The sequence below is a fragment of the Pogoniulus pusillus genome, chromosome 23 (genome assembly GCF_015220805.1).
Source record: "Pogoniulus pusillus isolate bPogPus1 chromosome 23, bPogPus1.pri, whole genome shotgun sequence".
In the NCBI taxonomy this organism is placed as follows: Eukaryota; Metazoa; Chordata; class Aves; order Piciformes; family Lybiidae; genus Pogoniulus; species Pogoniulus pusillus.
The window spans coordinates 15,617,637-15,640,884 of NC_087286.1; the positions used below are offsets into that span (position 1 = coordinate 15,617,637).

General features: G+C 58.1%; 1 protein-coding gene across 2 annotated transcripts in view; it reads right to left on the reverse strand.

Moving 5' to 3' along the window:
• Positions 1-22,736, reverse strand: part of AGAP3 (ArfGAP with GTPase domain, ankyrin repeat and PH domain 3) — a 97,172-nt gene extending 74,436 nt beyond the window's left edge. For both annotated transcript variants that reach the window (XM_064162671.1, XM_064162673.1), the window contains exon 1: positions 22,352-22,736. In XM_064162671.1, the coding sequence (XP_064018741.1) occupies positions 22,352-22,628 (277 nt within the window). In that variant the 5' untranslated portion in view covers positions 22,629-22,736. The remainder of the gene's footprint in view (positions 1-22,351) is intronic.
• Between the last annotated feature and the right edge of the window lie 512 nt (positions 22,737-23,248).

Sequence of the window (23,248 nt, forward strand, 5' to 3'; positions counted from 1 at the left end):
CTGCCATCTGTGCCAAGGTCACAGGAACACATGAGCTGCCAGACTGGATCCAACTCTCATCCGCATCATCTGGTGTCCCATCTCCTGGAGCAGCCATTCTGCAGCCAGGAGCAGCTCCCAAAAAGCACTGAGGACCAGACAAGTCTGTCTGAGGAGGTTATGGCACACACGTCAGGAGCCACACAGACACAGGGAACCAGCCCCATACCCTCGTGAGCTTCTCAGCACATGGACCTGTTGGAGCAGGGCCAGAGGAGGCCACAGCAGTGCTGGAAGGGCTGGAAGTCCTCTGCTGTGAGGCCAGGCTGAGAGAGTTGGGGTTGTTCAGCCTGGAGAAGAGAAGGCTCCAGGGAGACCGACCTCCTGGTTACCTTTCAGTGCTTCGAGGAGCTGACCAAAAAGCTGGGGACAGACTTTTCAGCAGGGCCTGCTGTGACATCATTTGTTCCTTGCTGGGCCTATCACTTGTTCCTTCAGAGAAGAGAACAGCCCCCACCTGGCTCCAACCTCCTTCCAGGGAGCTGGAGAGAGACAGAAGGTCTCTCCTCAGCCTCCTTTTCTCTAGGCTGAACAGCACCAGGCTCCTCAGTTGCTCCTCACCAGATCTGTTCTCCAGACCCTTCACCAGCTTTGTTGCCCTTCCCTAAAACCAGCAACAGGTGGAAGAACCGTTCTGGGAATGAGCCTGGAAAACCAGAAGCCACCAGTGTCTAGAGATGGCTGGCACTGGAATATGCCCCAAACACCTTTCAGGAGCCTCTTCTCAGGCAGTTTACCCTATGTGCTACTGGGTTTGGCGGGTGCAGTGTGGACACCAGTGGAAACTGGCACTGCACCCTCACAGCAGGCTGGCGGCTGCTGCTGGAGTCGTCCAGAGCAGAGGAGCTCCCAGGTTGGGACCTAGCAGCAGATGGGACTTTTTCAACTGTGCCCTGGGGCAGGCGCTTGGGGACAGGAGCAAGTCAGGCTCCTACCACCACTTCCCCGAGTCACACTCATGGTACAAATATCATGGTGCTGAACATCTGTCTTAGATTAACCACAAGCCACGAGAGGCTGAACAACAGCTGCATGGGAAGGCGTCGAGAGGCAGGGAACTTTCCACTGCTGGCTGGTCCCCAGCCCCAAGTGCAGGGTGGAGCCCTGAAATGGAGAAGCCTGAACCGTGCCTGGTGAAATGCTCTCCAGACCTCACTGGCACCAGGATTTCTGCTCCAGCTGTCCACAGATGTGAAGGGTTTGCTGCAAAGGGACGTTCATCCTGCATTCACCAGCACACCCGTGTCTGAAGATGCTGTGGCTCTGCAGAGGGGCCCCAGCCTGGGAGAGCCACTGCAGCATCCAGCAGAAGGACAAAGGCTTTGAACTGAACGAAGGGAGATTTAGGTGAGATCCAAGGGAGAAGCTCTTCACTGCGAGGGTTGTGAGACACTGGAACAGGTTGTCCAGAGAGTTTTTGGGTGTCCCCTCCCTAGTTGTGTTCAAAAATAGCTTCTTGGATGGGTCCTTAAGCATCCTGATCTAGTGGGAGGCATCCCTGCCCATGGCAGGGGGGTTGGAACTTGACGATCTTTAAGGTCACTTCCAGACCACCCCTTGGCTCTGTGATGCCCAAGACCCTGGCACTCGCGCTCCAGCCTGGCCCACAGGACAGCACGGGGCAGGAGGAGCAGCAGTGGGCTCACAGTAGTGCCACAGGCAAGGACTGAGCCCACCCGCAGCTGCAGGAGGACCCCGAATGCTGCGTCAGGAGCTGCCAGGCTTCACAGAGCAGCTCCAGCCGGCTCAGCCACGCACCAGGAATACTGATGAGGCTCTGCCCAAACAGGAGCATCCGTCCTGCCCGGCGTGGGGTGCGCAGCGCCGCAGCCCCCGCAGCCCGGCGTCACAGCCCACGCTGCCAGCGCGTCACCGCCCGTCACTTGGCGAGGTGGTGACGGAAACCGGGCCCTGCCTGCTGGCCCCACAGGGCAGCGACGGGGACAGAGCATTCTGTGCCCAAAAGAGGGGAGGGGAGGGCAGACGGAGCCACTTCCCCCAGCCCCGAGCGGAGGGACAGACACTCACTGGTCCTTACAGGCTCTGGGCACTGCCGGGGCTGGAAAACGGAGCTCAGAGGTCTGGGCACAACCACAGCCTGCAGATCACACCAGAACCTTTTCTGGTCAGCCCAACCACCCTGTCCTCGAGAAACAATACCCCCCAACCCTTTCCAGTGGCCAAAACACCCCACCAGCCCCCCTCAAATCCAGGGTCTCGGACCCAGGATGTGAGCTCCAAACCCCAGAGGATGGAAGGTGACAGACTCACACCTGTGCTCTCATGGTCTTAAAGTCCCCAAAGGCTCCTGCAGCAGCCACCAACACCTCAGCCCACAGGTGCCGGTCCCCAAAAGGGAGGCTGTGCAGCCTCTGCATCACCTGCTCTGTCCACCCCCCTCTGCCACACTGCCCCTGGCCGCTGGCATTGTCCCCCTGCCGACACAAGGTCCCACAGAGCCCAGTGTGCTCCCATTGCCTGCCCGCAGAGACTTGCAGAGGAAGACACCAACCACCGCAGCACGAAGTGAACTTCCCCTGCGGTCAGGGCAAGAGGTGACAGTTTCAGGTGCCTCTCCCCACCCCCAAGCCGTCTGATCCTCAGCAGGACCAAGCAGACATCTCCAGAGCAAAGCTGCTGGGGGGCCTGGGGGGCAGTGGGGTGCCCAGCCATGCCAAACCAGCTCTCAGCCTCATGAACAGCAGATCACATCAAACCATGCCATTTGGTACTACTTCTCCTCCTCTAACTCTCCATGAGCTGGGATCGTGCTCTCCAGGGATCCATGCCAGGGGTTGTGACTATGTCACACAGACCTGGGTCACCCCACGTGTCCTATGCCAAGCTGGCGGTGCATTACCTGCTCCAGCCTTGGCCATCCTTTCCTGGTAGCCTGGTGACCAGAAAGCTCCCTCAGTCAGCTCCCCCAGCTCCTTGCTGTGAGCAACCCACAGCTGGGAACCTCAAAACACCCCACCTTGGAGGCCTTTGTTCAACACTGAACAACCATTCCAAGGAAGGTCTCCACCTCCCCAAGCATGGGGCAGAAAGGCTACCAACACCCTGAGCATCTCAGCTGGCCGGGGACCAGAGCCATGGTCAAAGTCATCCCTGTGCCCAGCCAACCTCCTCACTCCCCACTGCCACCACCCAGGCTGGATGGAGCCTGCTGCTGGCATCTCAGCCCCTCAGTTTGCTCACCTTTAGTCTTGCTTTGTGCTCCATAACATCAACTTCTCCTCTGCTAACCACTACTGGCAGCACAGCCTTGCTGTCCCCACGTACACGCCCGGCTGAGCTCAGCTCAGTGCAGCCTTCCCCATCAGCTAGGGGGTCTGGGTGCCCCGGGAACAGACAGGGCATCCCTCAGCAGCCTGCAGTCACTGATGGACTTTGCTGTTGATGTTCTTGCTGCAGAGGACTTTGGCTCAGAACTACCCTTGTGTAAGTGGTTTTGTGACATCAAGCAAAAACAGCTGGGCACACCCCACTGGCAAGGAGATCACCACATTGCTACCAACCCTTCTGGGAGAAAACCCCAGGGCTCTACAAGGAGCTGCACATGAAAGGGAACCTCCTGCCCTCCCCTCCTGACCTGCAGATGTCCTGATATCAAGGAAGGGCCTGGATGGCTCCAGAGAGACCACTGGTTACGCTACAACAGACCCAAGAGCCTTGGCATCACTTGTGTCTGCAATCAGTGTGCTCAGAGCACCAAAGCCTTGTCTGGCACAGGCCCAACCAGTGCCACTGAGTGTCAGACCTCCACCTGACCTCCTTCTGTCGCTCTAGATGGGGTTGATGCTGTCCTGGAGGCAAGATGGAATAAGCAGCATGGGCTCACCGAGGCTGGGGGGACAGCAGAGCACTACCAGGGAGTGAGGGCTGCCACCGCCCCATCAAGAACACTTCTGGACAGCACATGGAGAGGTTTTGTGGAAGGAATGTGGAAGCCCAGGACTGGGCACTTGCCCTGGAGCCAAGGCTGAGGGCAAGTGGGCTTGTTCAGCCTGCAGAAGAGCTGCTTTTGTTCCCCCATCACCTGCTATAGTCCATGAGGTGAACCAAGCCCTGACTCCTGAGCAGCATTCAGACCAACAGAGGCATCTGGGAAGGGCTGGGACCACACCGAACATTGCTGGGCCACTTGAGGGACACAGCAGGCCCAGCTTCAAAAGCAAGGTCCCCTCCATGTCTGCATCTGCCCTCCCAGCTCTCCAGGAACACTACAAGCAGGGTGGGGATGCTAGGAAGCTGGGGAGATGTTCTGCAGGGAGCCAAGAGCTAGCACTACCCATCTCTGCCAGTGCCTCTGCCACCAAAACCTTGCTGTGCCATTCACTTCGGGGACTGTGGCACTTGAGACCAGGGTTTGCTCACTGGGTCCATGGGAATACACAGGAAACAGTCCCACTGGAAAAGAGCTCCAGAGGAAGAACAAACCTGATGAGGCTCAGCCATGGAGCTGAGCTCTGCTTGGCCCAGTGCAGCAAGGCTCCTGGCGGGCAACATGTCCTCGTTCCACTGCAGCCCAGAGCCCAGGAGGGGACGGTGCCAGCCCACGTGCGGCGCTTGCAGGCAGCACAAAAAGCACAACAACATCAGCTCAGCTCCAGGCATGAGTCAGGAGAGCAGCAACAAAGGCAGAGCGCTGGGAAGGAGCTCAGCACCCTGAGTAAGCAGTGCCAGAGCAGTGGGTGATGAAGCGTGGAGTGCTTGGGAGAACACAGTTCCTGTGTCACATCCACAACAACAGCTCCAGCTCCTCCTCACCACTCACATGCAGCTGAGGTTGTCCCAAACAGCTCCATGCAGACACCAGCATGCTGCTCAGTGATGCTGAGGAGCTGACAGGTGCCTGGCAGTCACTGGGAGAAGGAAGAGGCACAAAGAGGGACTGGCAGACATTGGGAGAAGGATGAGGCACAAAGAGGGACCATCTCCATGCTCTCACCATGATCTGTGGCCTGAAGACTGTACATCTGCAGCATCCCTCAGCTACCCAGCAACTCCTGAACCCGGAGTCAGAGGCCTGGAAAAGCTGCTGTGAGGGGCAAGGGATGATCAGAGCAGCTTCTATAGCAGGAGCCTGGAAGGGAAGATGGCAGAGGGGGAATGAAAGCTTCCACAGCAGGGGAAGGCCACCAGGGAACAATTTGTTCGGTGTTCCTTCCCAAACACCAACCAGGGGACATCAGATCCAATTAATCAGGAGCAGGTTCCAAAGACAAGGAGATCTCACGGATGAAACACAGCCTGTCCCTTGTCAGGGGACGCAGCAGGGGCTGAGCTAACATCACTCAGAAGATGATGAGACAAATTCAAGGACGAAGGCTCCACGAAGGGCTATAGAACCAAAAAGATGCTGCTTTGGCCTGGGGAGATCCATGGCCCACAGGAGGTTCCAGGTTAGGAGGAGGAAGAGCACAGCAGGGTATCACAGAGGGTTCCTCCAAACCAACACAACCCCCAGGATGTTGCATCATCCAAACGTGACCAAACTCAAATGTGTCTTCTGCTGGACTAGAAATGATCTGATTTGTGTATGCTGGGACTGAACCACCTCCATGCAGTGCAGACCATGGTGGCTGAGAGGTTTCCCTCCAGGTCAGCTCAAAGTATTGCCTTAGACACAGAAAGAGGAGAAAGGCCAAGGGTGGAGCACTGAGCCAGGTTGAAGGACCCAGGAGAGGTGGGATGAACGTACCAAAACTCTTCCAGCCACCCAAGAATGGATCTGCTCTGGAGATGCTGGCTTCCATGGGGCATCCTAGGAGATGCTCTGCTGAATCCACCAGCCCCAGACGGCCTCTGTCACCAACACCATGCCCAGGAGGCCATCGCCAAGTCAGTGGGTCCCATCACACCTGCTCCACCTTCTCAGGCTGAACTCAAAGCCATCTGTGGTTCAGGTGTCTGTATCTGCTCCTGTCACCCTCAGCCCTCCCACAGTCAGCAGAGAAAAAGAAGCACTTTTAGTGCACAAGTCATCAACCTACTTCACACCTCTGCCTGAGCATGGAGGGGCCTGGAGGAGTGACACAGGGGGTGGCACCTCCAGCACAGTCACCTCACACTGTGCTGGACTCCCCCAGCTCTTGGCTCCCACACCTCCCTTTGGTGACAGCAGCATCCCCAGAGCTTGAGGACCTGCAGATGTTTCTGTCAGGGTCCATAAAGACAGATAGAGCTTTCTGGAGCAGCTTTCTGAGGGCACAAGGACAGGGCTGTGTCCCCACACTGCTTCCTGGAGCAGAATTCTGGTAACCACACTGGGCCTACGGCTCAAAGGACAGGAGTGTTGCCACCTCAGCCTCACAGCTCCATCACAAGATCCTTCCATTGCCATGGAAACAGCAGAATTAGAGACTCTGGCTACAGACAATCACCAGCCCTGGGTATCTCTCAGCACCAGCACTGCTGTCTCCAGTGCCAGCAGAGGATACCAAGCTCCACACCAGCCTCCCACAGCTGCCCTGACCAAGGGTCTGTGCTAGCAACATGCCTGAGATGCCTTCCAGCCCCAACACCATGTCCAGCCATGCTCAGGCAGCTCCACTGAGGGCAGGACCATCCCATCAGGTTCTACTCTTGTTTCACATATCAGTCATTTCAGCTTCCAGAGAGCTCAGCCTGTGTCAGTGCACCAGGAGACAGGAGAAACATCTCCTGGGCTGCAGCCAGAGCACATCTAGAGAGAGGATTCTGTTCTTCTGCTCCCCTCTGCTGAGACCTCACTTGCAGTGCTGAGGCCACCTCTGGAGCCCTCAGCACAGCAGAGACATGGACCCGTTGGAGCACGGCCAGAAGGGGCCACAGCAATGCTCTCTGCTGTGAGGCCAGGCTGAGAGCTGGGATTGTCCAGCGTGGAGAAGGCTCCAAGGAGACCTTCTGGTGGCTTTTCAGTACTTCAAGAGGCTGACCAGAAAGCTGGGGACAGATTTTTGATCAGAGTCTGTTGTGACAGAACAAGGGGTGATGGTGTGAACTGAAAGAGGGAGATTCAGACTGGAGAGATGGGAGAGATTTGTTATACTGGAGACATTGAGACTGGCCCAGATTGCCCTAAGTGGGAGATGCCTATCCCTGGAACCATTGCAGGTCAGGTTGTTTGGGGCTCTGAGCAACCTGCTCCAGTTGCAGATGTCCCTGCTGACTGCAGGGGGTTGGAACTAGATGACCTTGAAAGGTCCCTTAACACCCAACCCATTCCATGACCCTGATGGTGGCTGAAAGCAGCCCTGGGTTGTACATCAGCAGCTGATCTCGGCCACTGTGCAGCAGTGCTGCTGACCACAGCTTCCCTGATGCATCAGCTTTTTGTACTGGTGACTCATCACTGAGTTACTGGGTGGCTTTGGGCACTAACATGAGAATCAGCCAGCCCAAGAAGAGGCCAGGAGGCTTCCTCCTCCTTCACCTGACACAGCAAAGCTCTGCAGATGTTCTGGTCAGCACTAAGGAGCAGTGGCAGGAAGCCAAGGCTCTAATTACCATCGCTAGCAGAGGCTGTCCCGTCCAGCCCTGCTGTCTCACTCCACCTCGCAGCCACAAGCCCTCAATGAGAACAAAGCTGAAGAGGACCCAGGTAGTACCACAAAGCCTTCCAAACAAGTGTCTTGGGCTTGCACAACACAGCAGCGTCTGCCACGATCCTGGCAGCACCATCAAAGCCACTGGGTTGGACCAGCAGAGCTGCCTGCACCCAGGAGCACTCAAGTAACCCAGGGGCATCTTCCAAGAGGCAGAAGAGCTGCCCCTCTGCCTTCTGCCCAGCCAGGGTCCACTTCAAGGGGTCACCACCCCAAACCGCCTCTTGGTGCTCGGATGCCTTGGCATGGCTGTGGTCTGCACCACCATGAGCTAATGGGTCCAGGGAGTCGTGCACAGGGAGACTCTCTCTTGGCCACTGCAGTCAAGTCCAAGGAGCACAGCTGCTCAGGCCAGCTCCAGTGACATGCCACCACTGATGACATGCCACCACAGAGCAGCGGGCAGCAGATGCCAACCAAGAGCCATTTTCCACAGCATGAGCTATCTGCTGCCTTTCCAGCACCTGGAGGGCACCAGAAAGCTGGCCAGGAGCCCAATTCCTGCCGTGGTGAGATCCACACTCCCCAGGCCCTTCCTGCCATGTCCCAGTCTGGGAGAGCAGCTTCTCACCCACGGAGCCCCTAGCCCTGCTCCAGCACAGAGCCAGGACCTGGAGAGCATGAAGGGAAGTCACCTTCTGGGGCAGTCTGTGGGGCACAGCTCCCACGGAGCCAGCTCCACTCTGCTGCTGGCAAAGCTGCAGACCAGGACACAGCTGAAACCAGAGCTGCAGCTGCTCCAGCAGGAGAAGGCTGTGTGCTGGAGGCCAGCCTCCCCTCCGGCCTCTGCAGAGGACTCCTCAGGCTGCACAGCACATGCAAGGACAGGCACGGGCAGGGCAGAAGCTCTCCGACTCCTGGCCCAAGCCTGTGCTCCCCTCAGGCACCCTCAGCCCCTGTGCCAGGCTCCCTTGCTTCTCCAGGAAGCCCCTGCAGTGGGGCCGAGGTGGAGGAGCTGCGGTGCCAGGGCACCGCACAGGGACAGAGCTACCCCCGGGGTCCCCTTCACAAAGGTCACCTCCTCCAACCCCACGGTTCAGCTGCAAGCCGTGGGGCTGCCTCACTCCATCCCCTGCCCCCTGCCTCTCTCTGTGCCCCCTGCCTCTCTCTGTGCCCCCTGCCCGCCCGCCAGAGCTGACACCCCTCGGAGGTGGGCACAGTGGTGGAGGCCTCTGCCTGGCAGCACTGCTGAGTCAGGCACAGGCAGTGCATGGGGGAGTCTGCAGTGAGTCAGGCAGTGCCAGGCCCAGCCGGGCTGAGTCAGCCTGGGCCCCATGCTGGGGACAGGCACAGGCTGGACAGACAGAGCAGGGTGGGCAGACAGACAGGCAGATGGCTGCTGCCACCAAGGGCAGCGCTGCTGTGCCAGCTCCTGGTGCAGGCTTCCTCCTTGCTGTGCTGTGCCATTCTGCTAACAACAGCTCCCCAAGGACTCTGGTGTCAGGCAGACTGCCAACTTGGCAATGGCATGGATGGGAGGTCCTCTGGGCCACCAGCAGTGCTCCAGGGGTGCCTAGTGTCCTGGCTGTGGTGCCAGTCCTGGCTGTGGTACCCATCATCTGCCCCACTGGGCCTGCCCACAGTAGCTATCCCACTTCTAGCTCCCAGTGCCATGGCCCAGGGTGCTGAGCCACAATCCAGGGCATGCCATCTTATGCCACCCCACTAGCCCCCAACATAGGGCAGCCTGATGTCAGGATGTGCCAGAAATGTGACCTGTCCACAGCCCCTTCCCCAGATGGGGTGGGCTGGCAGTGCCAGGACACCAGAATGAGCCCTTTGAGGCAAGGGGACCACGGGGACCTCCCCTGCCCAGTGCCACTGACCACTGTTAAAGTAGAAACTGCACAGCACCTCCTTCATCTCTGAAGTGACCCAAAATCTCATTACCTGGGCATTTATTTTAGTGTGCCACCTAAATTGGGCACCAGCCACTGCCACTCGGGACTGGCAGAATTAGCTCAAGGAGAGGAGGGGACATGGGGCTGGGGACACCCTGAGAGCATGAGGAGAGCAGCAGCAGGACCACCGTGGGGTGCAGTGTGGGGGGATTCTCACACTGACATGGCACTGGCCAAGAGCTGCTGGAACTGGACTCCATCAGTTCCAGCTGCAAATTCAGATCCCACTGGACCTTTACAGGACCTGCCAGAGCTCGAGCCCAGCCAGGGTCTCCTCCAGAACCCCCCTACTGACCTGAAAGACAGGAGGGAGCTGCTCCTCAGCCCTGCTGACACCTCACTAACAGCAGGACTGCAGCCACAGCTGCCTTCACCACACCGGGACCACAGGGGAGCCCGGGGATCTCTGCTCACACTCCACTAGCCTCCAAAAAGCCCACCCCCAAAACAAAAAGAATTTGACTGTAAGATCTGAACCAGCTCAGAATCCAGGAACACCCAAAATACCCCAAAATGGACCAGAAGTGGGAAAAAAGAGGAGGAAGCAGCTGTCAATGGGACCTTGAACACAGGAAGCATCCAGAATGGGGATAGGAAGCTGGAGCCCTCCGGGAAACAGGCTTCCCAACAATGCTCAAGTACAACAGGAAGCAGCTCTGCAAGATGTGGCACCTGGACATGGCTCCCACCGGAGAGAGACAGCCAAAGTCACCACAGCTGGCACTGGAGCAGGGGGCTCCAGCTGTCCCCACACCCCTGTCACCAACAGGGCAGACACTGAGACACAGCCGGGAGCAGAGCGGGGAGCTCTGGCAGGCAGCACCTCTGAGCCCCTGTGTGTGGGGTGGAAGTGACCTCTGGGGATCATCCAGTCCCTCCTCAAGCAGGGGCACTCGCAGCAGCTTGCCCAGGATCACAATGTCCAGGTGGCTTTGGAATCTCTCCAGACAAGGAGACTCCACAACCACTGAGGAGTCTGGCCCCATCCTCTTGTCCTCTATCCTTTAGCTCTTGCTGAGCATTGCTCAGATCCCCTCTGGGGCTGCTCTTCTCCAGGCTCAGCAGGCCCAGGGCTCTCAGCCTTCACTCCTCACAGAGATGCTACAGGCCCCTCAGCAGCTTCAGAGCCTCTTCTGGACACCCTTGAAGCAAGGGCCCAGAACTGGACCCAGGACTGCAGATGTGGCCTCACTAGGGCAGAGTAGAGCAGGCAGAGAACCTCCCTTGGCCTGCTGGCCACACTCTTCTTTGTGCACCCCAGGAGACCATTTGCCTTCTTGACCACAAGGACACATTGCTGGCTCATGGGCAACTTGTGGTCTGCCAGCACTCCCACGTCCTCTGCAGAGCTGCCTTCCAGCAGGTCACCCCTCAGCTGCCCTGGTGCAGAGGCTGTCCCTCCCCAGGCTGTGCCACTCCAATTTCACACAAGTCCTGGTTTCATCAGCGCTGTGCAGAGCCATTAACGACCAATGCAGTGCAAATGCAGAGTCATTAATGAGCATTAATTATGCAGAGTCATTAATGATCAATGCAGCAAGAACTGGCTAATGATCAGCCTCATCAAACAGCCCAGCAGATGTCACGCCAACAGGTCAGAGGGTATGAAATGGCACTTCAGAGAGGAAGATGCAGACAGCAGGGGAAAGGCTCCTGCTGTGCCCATCACTAAGATACACAAGGTGTCAATGTCAGGAGAGCTCTGCCTGCACCCCAGCCCCTGCAAGGACCCTGCAGATCATGCTCTTGGAGGCCATGCCCCAGCAGGTGAGGAAGCAGGGCCCATCAGTATGAATCCCCCACGGCAGATCCCGCACGGCTGACCCGGCTGAACGGCTGGCTCCAGGGACCTGGGCTGGAGACAGCAAGCATGGGCAGGAGCTGCCCACACCACCAGGCTGGGGGCTGCAATCAATGGCTCAGCAACCAGCCATTGGCCAGTGACGAGCAGAGCAGCCTGTGGGTCGATACTGGCTGAGATCATGACACCTTCACCGACCCACCCCTGATGACAGAGGCAGAGAACAGAGGGGGCAGGTGGACACATCCTGCCACAGAGCCTTAACGCACGAGGGCCAAGGTAGGGGTGGGCTGGGTGCTGGGAAACCCCAGGAAGCTCGCTATGGAGACATGCAGATGGCCATGCTGGGCGCAGAAGGACTCTCATGCGGTGGTGCTGGGCTGGAAGAAGCCTGCCAAGAAGATGCTAGGGTCAAGGCACATGCCAGCAGCACGTGCTGATGGCGAGGGAGGCAGACTGCACCCCAGGGCAGGGCAGGAGAAGCATGGCCAGTGCACCAAGGGAGTCTGCTGTGTCCCTCTACTCAACACTGGTGAAGCTGCACCAGTTCAGGGCTTCCAAGTTCAAAAAGGATGCTGAAAAGCTGGTGAGGATGCACCAGGTGGCTACAAGGGGTGAGTGATATATGGTGACACTGAGAAGATGGCCTCCACCCTCTGTGTGCAAGAAAAGGTACAGGGTCAATCCAAGGGTGGGCTTCAGCTCCACGAAGGTGTAGCTGAACCCTCACAGCAACCACGAACAATGCAACGATGGACCACAGCCAGGTGTGTGGCTTTGGACCACAGAGACAGTGTTAGCAGTACCTTCTCTGCTGCAGAAGCAGCACCTGTGGAGACATGGTAGGAGCTCCATGCTGAAGAGACTTCTAAGAGAAAGCAGCAGCCAGCCTGACCTAATGTTGATGGGATTCCAACTTTGTGCAGGGCTGGGCTGGAGATCTCCAAAGATCTCTCAACACCACAGCTTCCTCATGCTCTTCCATCACAAGCTCAGCAAACATCTCACCGCAGCCACGTTGCACAGTCTCTCTCCAACAACCCACTTCCAAGTTTGGGCTCCCAAGCAGAAGGGCTTGGGCAGATCCACCCACACCCACTTCGTGCAGCAGGGCAGGTGCCATTCTGTCATCTGATTTTATCTTAGGCTGTCTCCAACTTCCACCTCTAACCCTCTACCAAAATACCCTTCACCGAATCTTATGGAAAGAAAGCTGCTGGAAAGAGGCAAAGCAGAAGAAAGACTGTCCACAAGTTGTTGTGATGTATGGGAAGAAGGAAAGCAGACTACAAACAAGAGGCTCCACCACAGCAGATGTTACCAAACTCTATGGGCAAGATCCTACTGGAAGCAAATCCACCAGGGAAAAAAAGAAAGAGATGACATAAAGCTGGCAGGTCCTCAAAGCAAAGGTGGTAATGGCACCAACAGGAGTCATCCTGGTGTGAAGGAACAACATGTGTGGCAGGAGACCAGCCCAGCTAACCCTCCTGAGCTCCTCCTGGGTGTCAGGCACACGAAGGTGCTCCTGGAGCAGGGAAATTGGGTCAGATAGAGAAGAACAAACACCAACCAGTGGCATCAGCAACAAAGCCTGAGCTCAAACCATGCAAAGAGAAAGAGACAACAAAGTGCAAAGAGAAGAAGCACTCCTCAGGTACATGAGGGACCACCAAGGTGAAGATTGGTCTGTCCTTCAGCAGGTGGAAAAAGCATCTGACGCCAAGGACAAAGCAGCTGGTGTCTCTTTGCTCTCAGCAGAGGTGTCCAACACAGAAAGCAGCAGTCAAAGAACCTCCCCAAGCTGTCAGTATCAGACTTTGATTAACTCAGCCCTGGAAAGTTTAACTGTCTGGAGGAATCTTGAGGAGCTCAAGCCCCAAGAGCTTTGGGCTGACGGAAGGCAACTGCACTTCCCTTCAAAACTGAACAGAGAAGCCAAGAACTCAGAGACTGCTCCAGGACAAAGCACTGAGAACATCAAGGACCAACACTCCTGTCAACCACAAGGCAATGGGAGAGGAGATGTGCACTAAAATGGCAGGTGGCATCAAACCACGAGTGACAGCAAGGCACAGAGTCCTCCATGGCTGCTGTCCAAGTGAGGAAAGTGTCTACAAAGGCTGAAATTCCCCAGGCCACGTGTGAGGGTTGACACTGACACAGCACTGACTATGTGCCCGAGGACAGGCCAGAGCTGTGGGACAGTGACCAACTCTTCAGAAAAGGACCTGGGGGTCAGAGCAGGTCACAGCCAGGAGCCAGCCCTGCCACAGTGCTGAGAACAGGCAACCACTGTGTGGTACCAACAGAGACAGGCCTGCAGAAGTCCTGCTGGTGTTCTCCAGCGCCAGCCAATTGCTGCATCTCTTCACTTTTCAAGAGGGCTTTGATGAAAGGGAGAGTCCAGCAGAGCATGAAGACAAACACAGGAACAGAAAATGCTACAGACAAGGATATGCAGTTCTAAAGAGAAGCCTTCAAGTATGGAGGGAAGCTGATGCAGGAAGGCAGGGAACGATCTCCTCCCTCTGGCCTGGGCACGTGGCTGAAACTGGGAGCAAAAAATTATTCCAGATGAACTCTCCATGCAAAAGGACAGCTACAGGTTGGAAGAGATCCATGAGTCTAGAATGGTTTGAGCTGGAAGGATCTTCAGGGATCACTCAGTTCAACCCCCATGCCATGAGCAGGGACACCTCACACTAGACTGGGTAGCTCAAACCCTCATCCAAGCTGACCTTGAACACTTTCAGGGATGAGGCATCCACAGTCTCTCTGGACAACCTGCTCCAGTGGCTCCCCACCCCCACAGTGCAGAACTTCTTCTAACATCTGATCTAACCCCACTCCTCTTACAGCTGAAAGCCTCCCTGTAGGCCTTGGTAGGAAGCCTCTCACCAGCTCTCTTTAAGTATCAAAAAGATATAATAAGGTGTCCCCTAAATCCTCCATCTTTTGAGGACATAAAGATGGTTCTGGTGGCCCACCTCCAGTTCTGCTGGTTCCCAGGTGTCTCACATGGCTCTGCCCATGGCACCTTCTCCTCTCCCTTCACGCTGCCTCCAGCAAGCCTTCTGTTTCCATTTAGTCCCAGCTCTGAGCTCCATGCTGATGATTCATGGCTCTGCCTTTCTATTCCTGGACTGTCTCCTGTCCAAAATGAAGTCTCAGCTTCTTTTCCCCTCCAGCATTTCAAGTGTGCACCCACAAGCCCCAGCTCAGCATGATTACAGGGAGCTGCTGCTGAGCCCAGCTCTGGCCCCTCTTCCCCTAAGCCCTGGCTGAATGGTGCCTGAGGACATTGCTCAGATCCTGCCTTTGAGCCGAGGACACGACTCAGACAGGGAAGAGAGGTCACTGACCCACCTCTCCTCTTCACAGCCTGGCTGTCCTCAAGCCCCTCAGAGCTGAGACACAGCCTCCACCACCCAGCCATGGGCCCTGGGCCTCCAGGCCCCACTCCTGTCCCTTTCCCCCCATGGTCACCCAGAAAGCACAGAACGATGCCCATTCCTATGCAGACAGAGCTGCTGCTGAAGCTGCCTTCCCAACCTCTCCCTCTCCAGCAGCCAACCCTCCCTTCGCACCCCCTCCAAGTCCTCCTCTTCTGTCACGTCAATTGCAAGCTGCTCATCTTCACCCTCCCCAACTCCTCACACTCTGCAGCTCTACCTCCTCCCTGTGCCAAGCCCACCGCCTCCTCTCGACCTGCCACAGCCTCTCCCCTTCCCAACTGCCACAGCTGCAAGCTCCTCTCTGGTACTTGGGCTTTGCAAAGAGCTCTCCATGAACAACCCCCAAATTTGCTTTGTTGTCCCTCTTCACATTGCTGCTTGAAGCTGTCCTGGACCTCTGTGCCCAGCAGAAATGCCCAAAACACTGCCTTGGAAAGCCTGTCCCCAGCACACAGCCCATGCTGTCCCACCACCTCTGAGTGCTCCCTGCTTGTTCATAGACCTCATCTTTACATAAACCACCTGAGCCCTGAGGCAGGACCATCCTTGTCCTGTGCCTCCAGAACATCTTCTGCAGGAGGAGCCCCATCAGCCAAGGCCCCAGGTGTGACTGCAAAGACAACAGCAATGGCAGAAGCAGCAGACTCACACCCAAGCACTCCCCAACAGAAGTGCCAGTGTTCAATCCTGCCATGCCTATTCATTGCCCTCCTGGGACAGCACCAGCCTGAGACACCAGCTTGGACCACCAGCCTGGGCCACCAGCCAGCCCTCACCTCACTGGGGGCAAGCCACATGTCACCTAGGGCAGAGAGCTGGGACAGGAGATAATGGATCCAGAGCTGGTGGCTCCCAGGAGCTGAGGGATGACAGCAGGTTCCCTCAGCAAAGATCACAGGGCAGGGACAGGATCTCACCCATCTCCCCCAGCAAGAACTTCCCCAGTGACTCACACCAAGAAGAGGTCCCAGTGCTGAGCTGCAGCCCCACGGCAGTGAGCTGCTGAGGCCGGAGGCAAACATCTCTTTCCCTCCTGTGCCACCAGCTGGGTCACTCTGTGCTCTTTTCTTGGGATCTGCAGGAATTCAGGAACAGCAGGGATTGGCCAGGCCTGGCTGACACTGGACAGAGGTCTGCAAGTCACTGGGCAGGAGAGGCAAACAAACGTCACAGGACACATCTTGATCAGACAAACCTCATTCCAACAGAGATTCAGCCCCAGTGGCTCCAGCCTTCCTGCCCCACAAGACTCCTCACTCTCACACAACTCAGGAAACCCACTTAGACAGACCCCAGCTTCAGCTCCTCTCATGCCAGCACCTGGCAGGAGGACATCAGACCACAGATGCCTTCTTCATGCAGGCAAGAGATCCACACTGGCCAAGACTCGAAGGTCTCTGCAGAGAAACCAGACCCACTCCATCAGGAGCTTGGGGAAACCTCCTGGAAGCAGGTGGCAAGATCTCACAGACCAATCACCAAAAACCAACCATGCTCCAACTTCTCCTGGTGGGTCCTCACTGCAGCACGAGCAGATCTTACCCTGCACCAAATGCAAGGGCAGCTCCTGGGCAGGGGGTCACCACCACTGACCTTGTTTCAACAGAAGCCTGCGCAGCTGCTGGTCAGGAGGACATTGGTCCCTAGACAAGCAAAAGATTTTGTGCAGCCAAGTGTGAACCTCCCTGATGATGGTGAGAGCTGAAAGCTTCCCTTGGGTCAAAGGAGACTGAACAAGCTCAGAAAAGAGAAGCCACCAGGACTGAACACCACAGACAAACCACATCAAGTTCAAGAGACTGGCCAATGTCCAGCAGGGACTTGGAGGAAGCATCCCTGGAACATGTCCTGACAGAGCCCAGCAAGCAGCTAAAAACTGATCCCAGCAAAGCCCAGGCAAAGCTCAGCTTCTACCAGAGCAATTCCTGCAGCCTGCTCAACACACAGCAACCAGGTGGGAAGAGCTGCTCAGTCCCTTTGAGCAGCAGCCACACTTGTGTTGGGTTGAGGTAACTGAAACCACAGTCATTGAACTCCAGTGCTCCAAGCGAGGGCACATCCAGATCCCATCCTTTCCCTGCAGCACTTCTCCATGTCCCATCTTTTCCTCTTTAGCCACAGCAGAGTTCTTGCCCCCGCAGCACCAGAAACCTCTCACCATGGCACCTGTAACTTCATCCCACTCATTCTTCAGTAATCAAGATCATCCTCCAGCCTTTCTGCTCCAGCTTCATCATCTCTCCCAACTCCTGTCAATCACAGCACCCATTCCTCTCTCTGATTTCCCAACTCTTTCACAAGACCCTGTTCTTGAGGTGGAATCTCTACAAGGTGAGAACTCCATCTGGCAGAGGTAGCTTCAGATGACTGGAGCCATGATACCAAACCTCTTGAAAGCAATGGCTGTCTGTCCCAGCAGCTACAGACCTCCTCCTGCCCTGCTTCTGCTGCATCCAATGTTCTCATGGGGCCAAGGTTGTCCCCCCACACCAGGACCTGCTCCAGGACTCTCCCCATGCAGATCCTTCTGCTTGTGCCACTGAAATGCAGATGTGGAGTAGTGCCAGCCCTGCTGGCCCCTCTGCCAGGCAAGGACAGAGGGCCTTTCCTTAGCCACCAAGAAGCAAATCCACGTTCCCTCAGGAATTCCTCCTGGAAGTCTCTGCCCTGACACCCCAGCACCCTGCACCCAAACAAGAAAACATTTGCCCCATCCCCCATTTTTGTGCTCAGCAGTTTTACACCTCTCTCCCAGCAAAGCTCCAGACCATGGGGACAGAGAGATGCCCAACTCCAGCTCCAGAACAGGGATGTGCTGGTGGCTCAGAGGTTTGCTGCTTCCAGAGGAGATGAAGCATGGCTCTTGCCATCACTCCTGACAGCTGCCCTGGGGACCAGTCCCATGTCCCTGGGCAGCTCTGCAGAGATGGGACAGCAGGGACATGCTGACAGAGTGGAACACTGATGCCCAAAGCTGTCATCTCCTTCAGGACACTGAGCTAACACCAGGCACATGGCTGCAGTCCCTTCAGCCTCCTCTCACCACCCTTCAGCAGATGCAGCACCCAGAGCAGCACTTGCCTTGGGTTCGGCTTTGTGAATCACAGCAACCAGCTTCGAAAGCCACCGGGAAAGGATGCAGAGCAGAGCTGGACCACCCGGGCTGGAACCCAACGAAATGACAAGGTTCAGCCAGTCCAACCCATCAGAAAGAGACAGGAAAGTGACCTCAGCAACTGGGAACACAGAAAGCCCTGGTACCAAAGACCTGCTTTGAGAGAAATGCACAAGAAAAAGCACATCCAAGGTGTGGGCAATGCTTACAGAAAAAAAACTGCACTAAATGTTAACAACAGGATGGCAAATAATGGACACAAACTCTCACAGCAGCAAGGGCCTGGCCTGCATCTCCAAGACGTGCCTCAACCAGATCCCTTAGGTTTGGCCAGCTGGGAAAAGGCCCCAGTGCTGGATGGGAGCGTGCACACTGAGCCCACCCTGGTCTTGAACTCAGCAATGCAGCTGGACCCAGAGTGCCACAGAGCCAGGACTCAGAGGTGACTCCTGTCCAGCTCTCCATCCCACTACCAGCAGATCCTTCTCCAGGGCTTTGCTCTGCCTCTGCTAGAGATGGCACAGCTGAAACCTGACGAAGGTCTTCCAAACTAGTCCTGCTTCCTAAAATGCAGGAAAAACTCAAACCAAGTTTGGAAGTGTGTTGGAGGGGTGTAAGAGGACAATAAAGGGACCACCACCACTACAGGTAAAGCTCAAAGATTCCTGCCACCTGGTCACCGAAGTCCTCCCCAGGGCTGCCAGACTCCTCCTGGCTCTTTCCAAGAGCTGAGGCTTTGGGTGGGCTGTAGACATGTGCATGGCAGCGAACACATTTCACAGCAGCTCTACTGAGGGATCTCACCTACCTCTCCTCAACCACCTCCTCCCTCCTAGCCTTGGTGACTTTCCACATGCAGAAGACCTCCATGTAACCACCTCCTCAGCCCCACGTCGTGATCCTGCTTCTGCTTTCCCACTAACCTGGCTCTTCTCTCCTGTTCTCAGTGGATCCATGCTGGCTCCTGCTGTCCCTGCAGCTCACAAGCCCCCATCCTGCACATCCCTGCAGAAATCCTCTGCTCTGTCACATCACTCCCCACCTAGAACCTGTGTTCTGGTCACCTCTGGAGATGCTCCTCTCTGACAGGAGCGAAGTGCTGTGCAATTCCTGCGGTAGTTACAGATTCTATTAATACAACTCTGGCTGTGGGCTGCTTCAGAGCCACACAATTAGAGGTCACACTGATGACAAGCTGGGCTTGTGCCATCCAGTCACTTTAGTCAGAAGAGACCTTTAAGATCAAGCCCAACCGTTAACCCAGCACCGCCAGGCCACTGTTGAACCACAGCCCTCAGACCTGCAGCTCTCCATCATCTTGCTCCATGCATACAGAACCTTCTCTGGAGCTCGGCAGTTTGCAGCAGGCTCTGGGATTTGGCAGAGGAACACGCCTGGGATGAGGGAAGCATTTTCCACTAGCCCCCTGAAAATCTGTCCAAATTTGGTGGTTAGAAACTACTGAACCCCCCAGGTCCTGCCTCTGATTCATCTGAGGCTGGCAACTGCCCATATCCAGCACCATGCTCAGCCCTGGGTGCCCAAGAGCCTTCCCCTCCACCATGGCCTCTCCATGGAGCTCCAGCGATGTGAAGGAGATCAAAATGAAGCTGATTTCCCCTTCCTCCTACAGTGACTGTGAACAACATCTCCATGCAGGCCTGGGAGCAGCCTCAGGCAGCAGCTTCACGTGGTTTTCACACCATCCCTGACTCCAGGGCTGAGCTCCCAGGGCTCCCCAGCACCCGCTCCATCCTCTCCTCAGCGATGCCTCTGCAGCATGAGCCAATGTCTGCCCCTCCTGCCAACGCTGCCTGGGGGTGAAGGGCCCAGGGAAGTGATGGCCACCCCAGCGCTGCCTTGCACACGTGGCTACCACTGCAGAAAGAATCGGCCCCAGCCCTTCTCTCTGCTGAGAATGAAGGAAGGGGAACCTGGAAGGAAGACAGCAGCAGCCTCACAGCGCCCTGCACTCGCTGGCAGGAAGTGGGATTTGGGATTTCACTGGTAGCTTCCACAACGGATTTAAGGATCAGCAGCAGTCGCTGCGGTCACAGAGTCTGAGCTTGGGATCAAGAACATCAACAAATCCACCAGCAAAACCCCCTCCCAGCAATCTGCATCCAGCCCAAACCATGCAGTTCAGAGGGACCTTCACACCTCCAGCAAAGCTCTTCCAGACACTAATTACCCCACTGCTAATCACCCCACCGCCGCTGGAGTCTCTCTGACACTTGGGATCTGCTGCAATAGCTACAACATCAAAGCACAGCGCTCACCAGGACCAGGATCTGACCTGGTGTCCAGCAGGGAATGCAGCCAAGGAATTCCCACTCCACAACTGGCAAACACAGAGAGGAGGAGGAGGGCAGAATCATACTCCTGTGCCAGTTCCTCCTCACACCTGGCCATAGGGTTACAGAAGAAGCTTCAGCCTAGCTCCAGGGAGCTACACAGGCTCCCAGTCATGGTGAAGGAACGCTGCTTTCACACCTTCCTCTGAGCAGCAGCAGAAAAAGCACCACCAGAGGAGTTGCTAAGAGACGCACCTCAACGCCAACGTGCTCACCACCAGCCCAAGCCATCCACATGGCACAGAGCAGGGTGCAAGGGAAAACAGAAGGACCTGGGACAGACACACACACCTGCTACCCCACATCCCCATGGGAAAGGGACATGGAGCAGGGAGCATGGGGCAGTTGGGCAGCCACACTCTGTGGAGATGGCCCCTGAGCTCCTCAGGAGCAGCAGCCTGGCTGCGTACAGTTTCAGTCCTCTGTCCCACACAGAATCACAGGCAGGATCTGATCACATCAGCACAGCTCTTCGGCCCTCAGGTCTTTGCTGCAACCAGCGCCAGAGGCACAAACAAGGGAGAGCTGAGGATGCCCCTGAGAACAGACAGGAGATGGTGCTCCTCCACCAAGACCACCCTGACCTGCACAGCTGGAGCATGGCTGGAATTCCAGTGACACAGCCACAGTAGTGCCATGGCCTGTGCCAGCCCTCTGCCCTCCCACCACCTCCAGGACAAATCCCTGCCTTCTCCACCTCATTCAGCACTGCTAGTTAAGGGGTTTCTGTGGCAAGGGACCTTGTGAAGCACTCAGCGGTGGAGAGAACCCTCCGCCTTGTGCCGGTTTTATGTTTGCCCCATTCCGATCCCAGCGTGTCCTTTGTCCCTGCACAGCGAGACAGATGAACCAAATCCCTGGGCTGACATCCCCTCAGCCATGGAATCCGTCAGGCTTGTGTCAGACCCTCCTGCCTCTCTGCTTCCCAAAGGAACCATCCCAAGGACTGACGTGGGATGCGGGCATCTCCAGAAAAGCTCAGGGAAGAAGTGTGGCCCAGGCTGCCACCCCCGCGCAGCGTCACCAGCCTGTGTCTGCTGCCTGCACCCACCCCCTGCACCCACCCACTGCCTGCCTGCACCCACCCGCTGCCTGCCTGCACTCACCACGCTGCTCCCTTCCAGCCCCCGCTGCATCGCTGCCTGCGCCCCCCTCCCCCATGCCCGCACCCCCGCAGCGCTGCTCCCGCCGCCTCCCAGAGCCGCAGCGCCGGTAGCTGGCCAGTACCGGGGCCAGATCCGCGCACGCTGCCAGCACCGAGCTCGCAGAACCCTCGAGCCGGGAGCGGCCGCTCCGGCAGTCCCGAACCGAGACGCGATTCCCCGCACAGCCCCGGCCGCGGCCCCGCGCCGAAGGGCAACCCCGGCTGCAAGCGCCGCAGGTTCAGGGTCACCGGAGCCAGCGGGGCCGCCCGGTGCCCAGCCGCCTCCCGGACCAGCACCGACCCCAGCATGAAGTCGCGGCTCCTGCCCATCCCGCCGCCGCTCGCTGCACCGCTGGTTGCCCAGGCCCTGGCTCATCGTCCCCTGGTTCCGCTGCCCGGCCGCTCCCAGCCCGATCCCCCCCTCCCAGGGCTGGGCACCCCTCGCCGCAGCTCCGCGCCGTGAAGGGGAAGGACGGACGGACGGACGGACGGACGGACGGGGCCACCGACGCTGCAGGCCTCGGGGCGGGGGCGCCCGCGGAGGGACACCCCCGCCCCCCCGCTCCCTCCCGCAGACTGCTGCGGTCCCCGGGCCCCGCCGCCCCCCAGCACTGCTCCCACAGGCCCCGGCCCGCCGTCCGATTCCCGCTGCGGCGGGGCCCCACGGGCAGGGCTCCAGCCGGGCCCCGCGGGCAGGCAGCGGGCGCGGCCGCCGCCCCGGCAAACACCGGGTGCAGGTGCAGGGTGCTCGGCGAGGACAATGGGCAGCGGCGGCGGCCCGGTTCGGTTCGGTGCGGGCGGGGAAGGAAGGGCACCACTTGATCCGGCCCAGTTCAGTGCGGTGGGACTTGATGGGCCCCGACCCGGTTCGGCGCGGGAGAGCCCGGTTCCGCCCGACGCGGGTGGGCCCGGTTCAGCCCGATTCGGCCCGGTTCGGCACCGCTCACCCTCGATGGAGATGACATGCTCGCGGATCTGGCTCTGCAGCGCCAGGTCCTCCACGCGTTCGATGAGGTCGTAGATGGCGTAGATATTGGGGTGCACCGACTCGAAGCGGCCGATCTCTGCCCGGATCGCCGCCGAGTTGGACAGCCCGAACTGCGGCGGCGGCGGCCCGCCGGGCTGCGGGCCCGAGGGGCCGGGCACCGGCACCGGCACCGGCCCGCCCGGCGCCGCCAGGCTCTGCTGCTGCGGGCTCTGGCCGGGCCCGCCCTGGAAGTTCATGGCGGCAGGGCCGGCGGTCAGCGGCGCGGGGCCGGCAGCTGCCGCTGCATGGCCGCGCTCCGGGGCTCCGCCGCTCTGCGGGTTCTGCCGCCCCCGCCCCGCCGAACGCCCGCCCCGCGCCGCCGGCAGCGCCACCCGCCCCGGGACCGCCTCTGCCTGCGTCACAGCGGCGGGAGCGGGACCGGCCCCAGGGCAGAAGGGGTCGGGTCAGCGCGGGGCCGATGCTGGGGGTATCGCGGGGATGCCTAATTGGCCTGAGGGCATCCAAACCGTCCCCACGCACGGGAAGCCTCCAGGGCAGCGCCAGCCCCGTGCCCCACGCAGACCCCCGGCGGCCCCTAGCACCCTAGGCGTGCCCCCAGCCTGGCCTGTGGCCGCCCCCCCGTGCGCGCCCCCGGCCCTCCTTGCAGCGCTGCCTCTCCACTGCACCTCGGGGGCGATTTCGTTGTAAGCCTCTCAGGCCGTGACCGTTGATGGCACCGGGAGGGGAGGAGGAAATCTGTTACGCTGTGGGTGATGAGAGCCTGGCCCAGGCTGCCCAGAGAGGTGGGAAATGTCCACCCCTAGAACCACCCAGGTCAGATGGTTCAGGGCTCTGTGCGACCTGCCTTAGTTGTAGA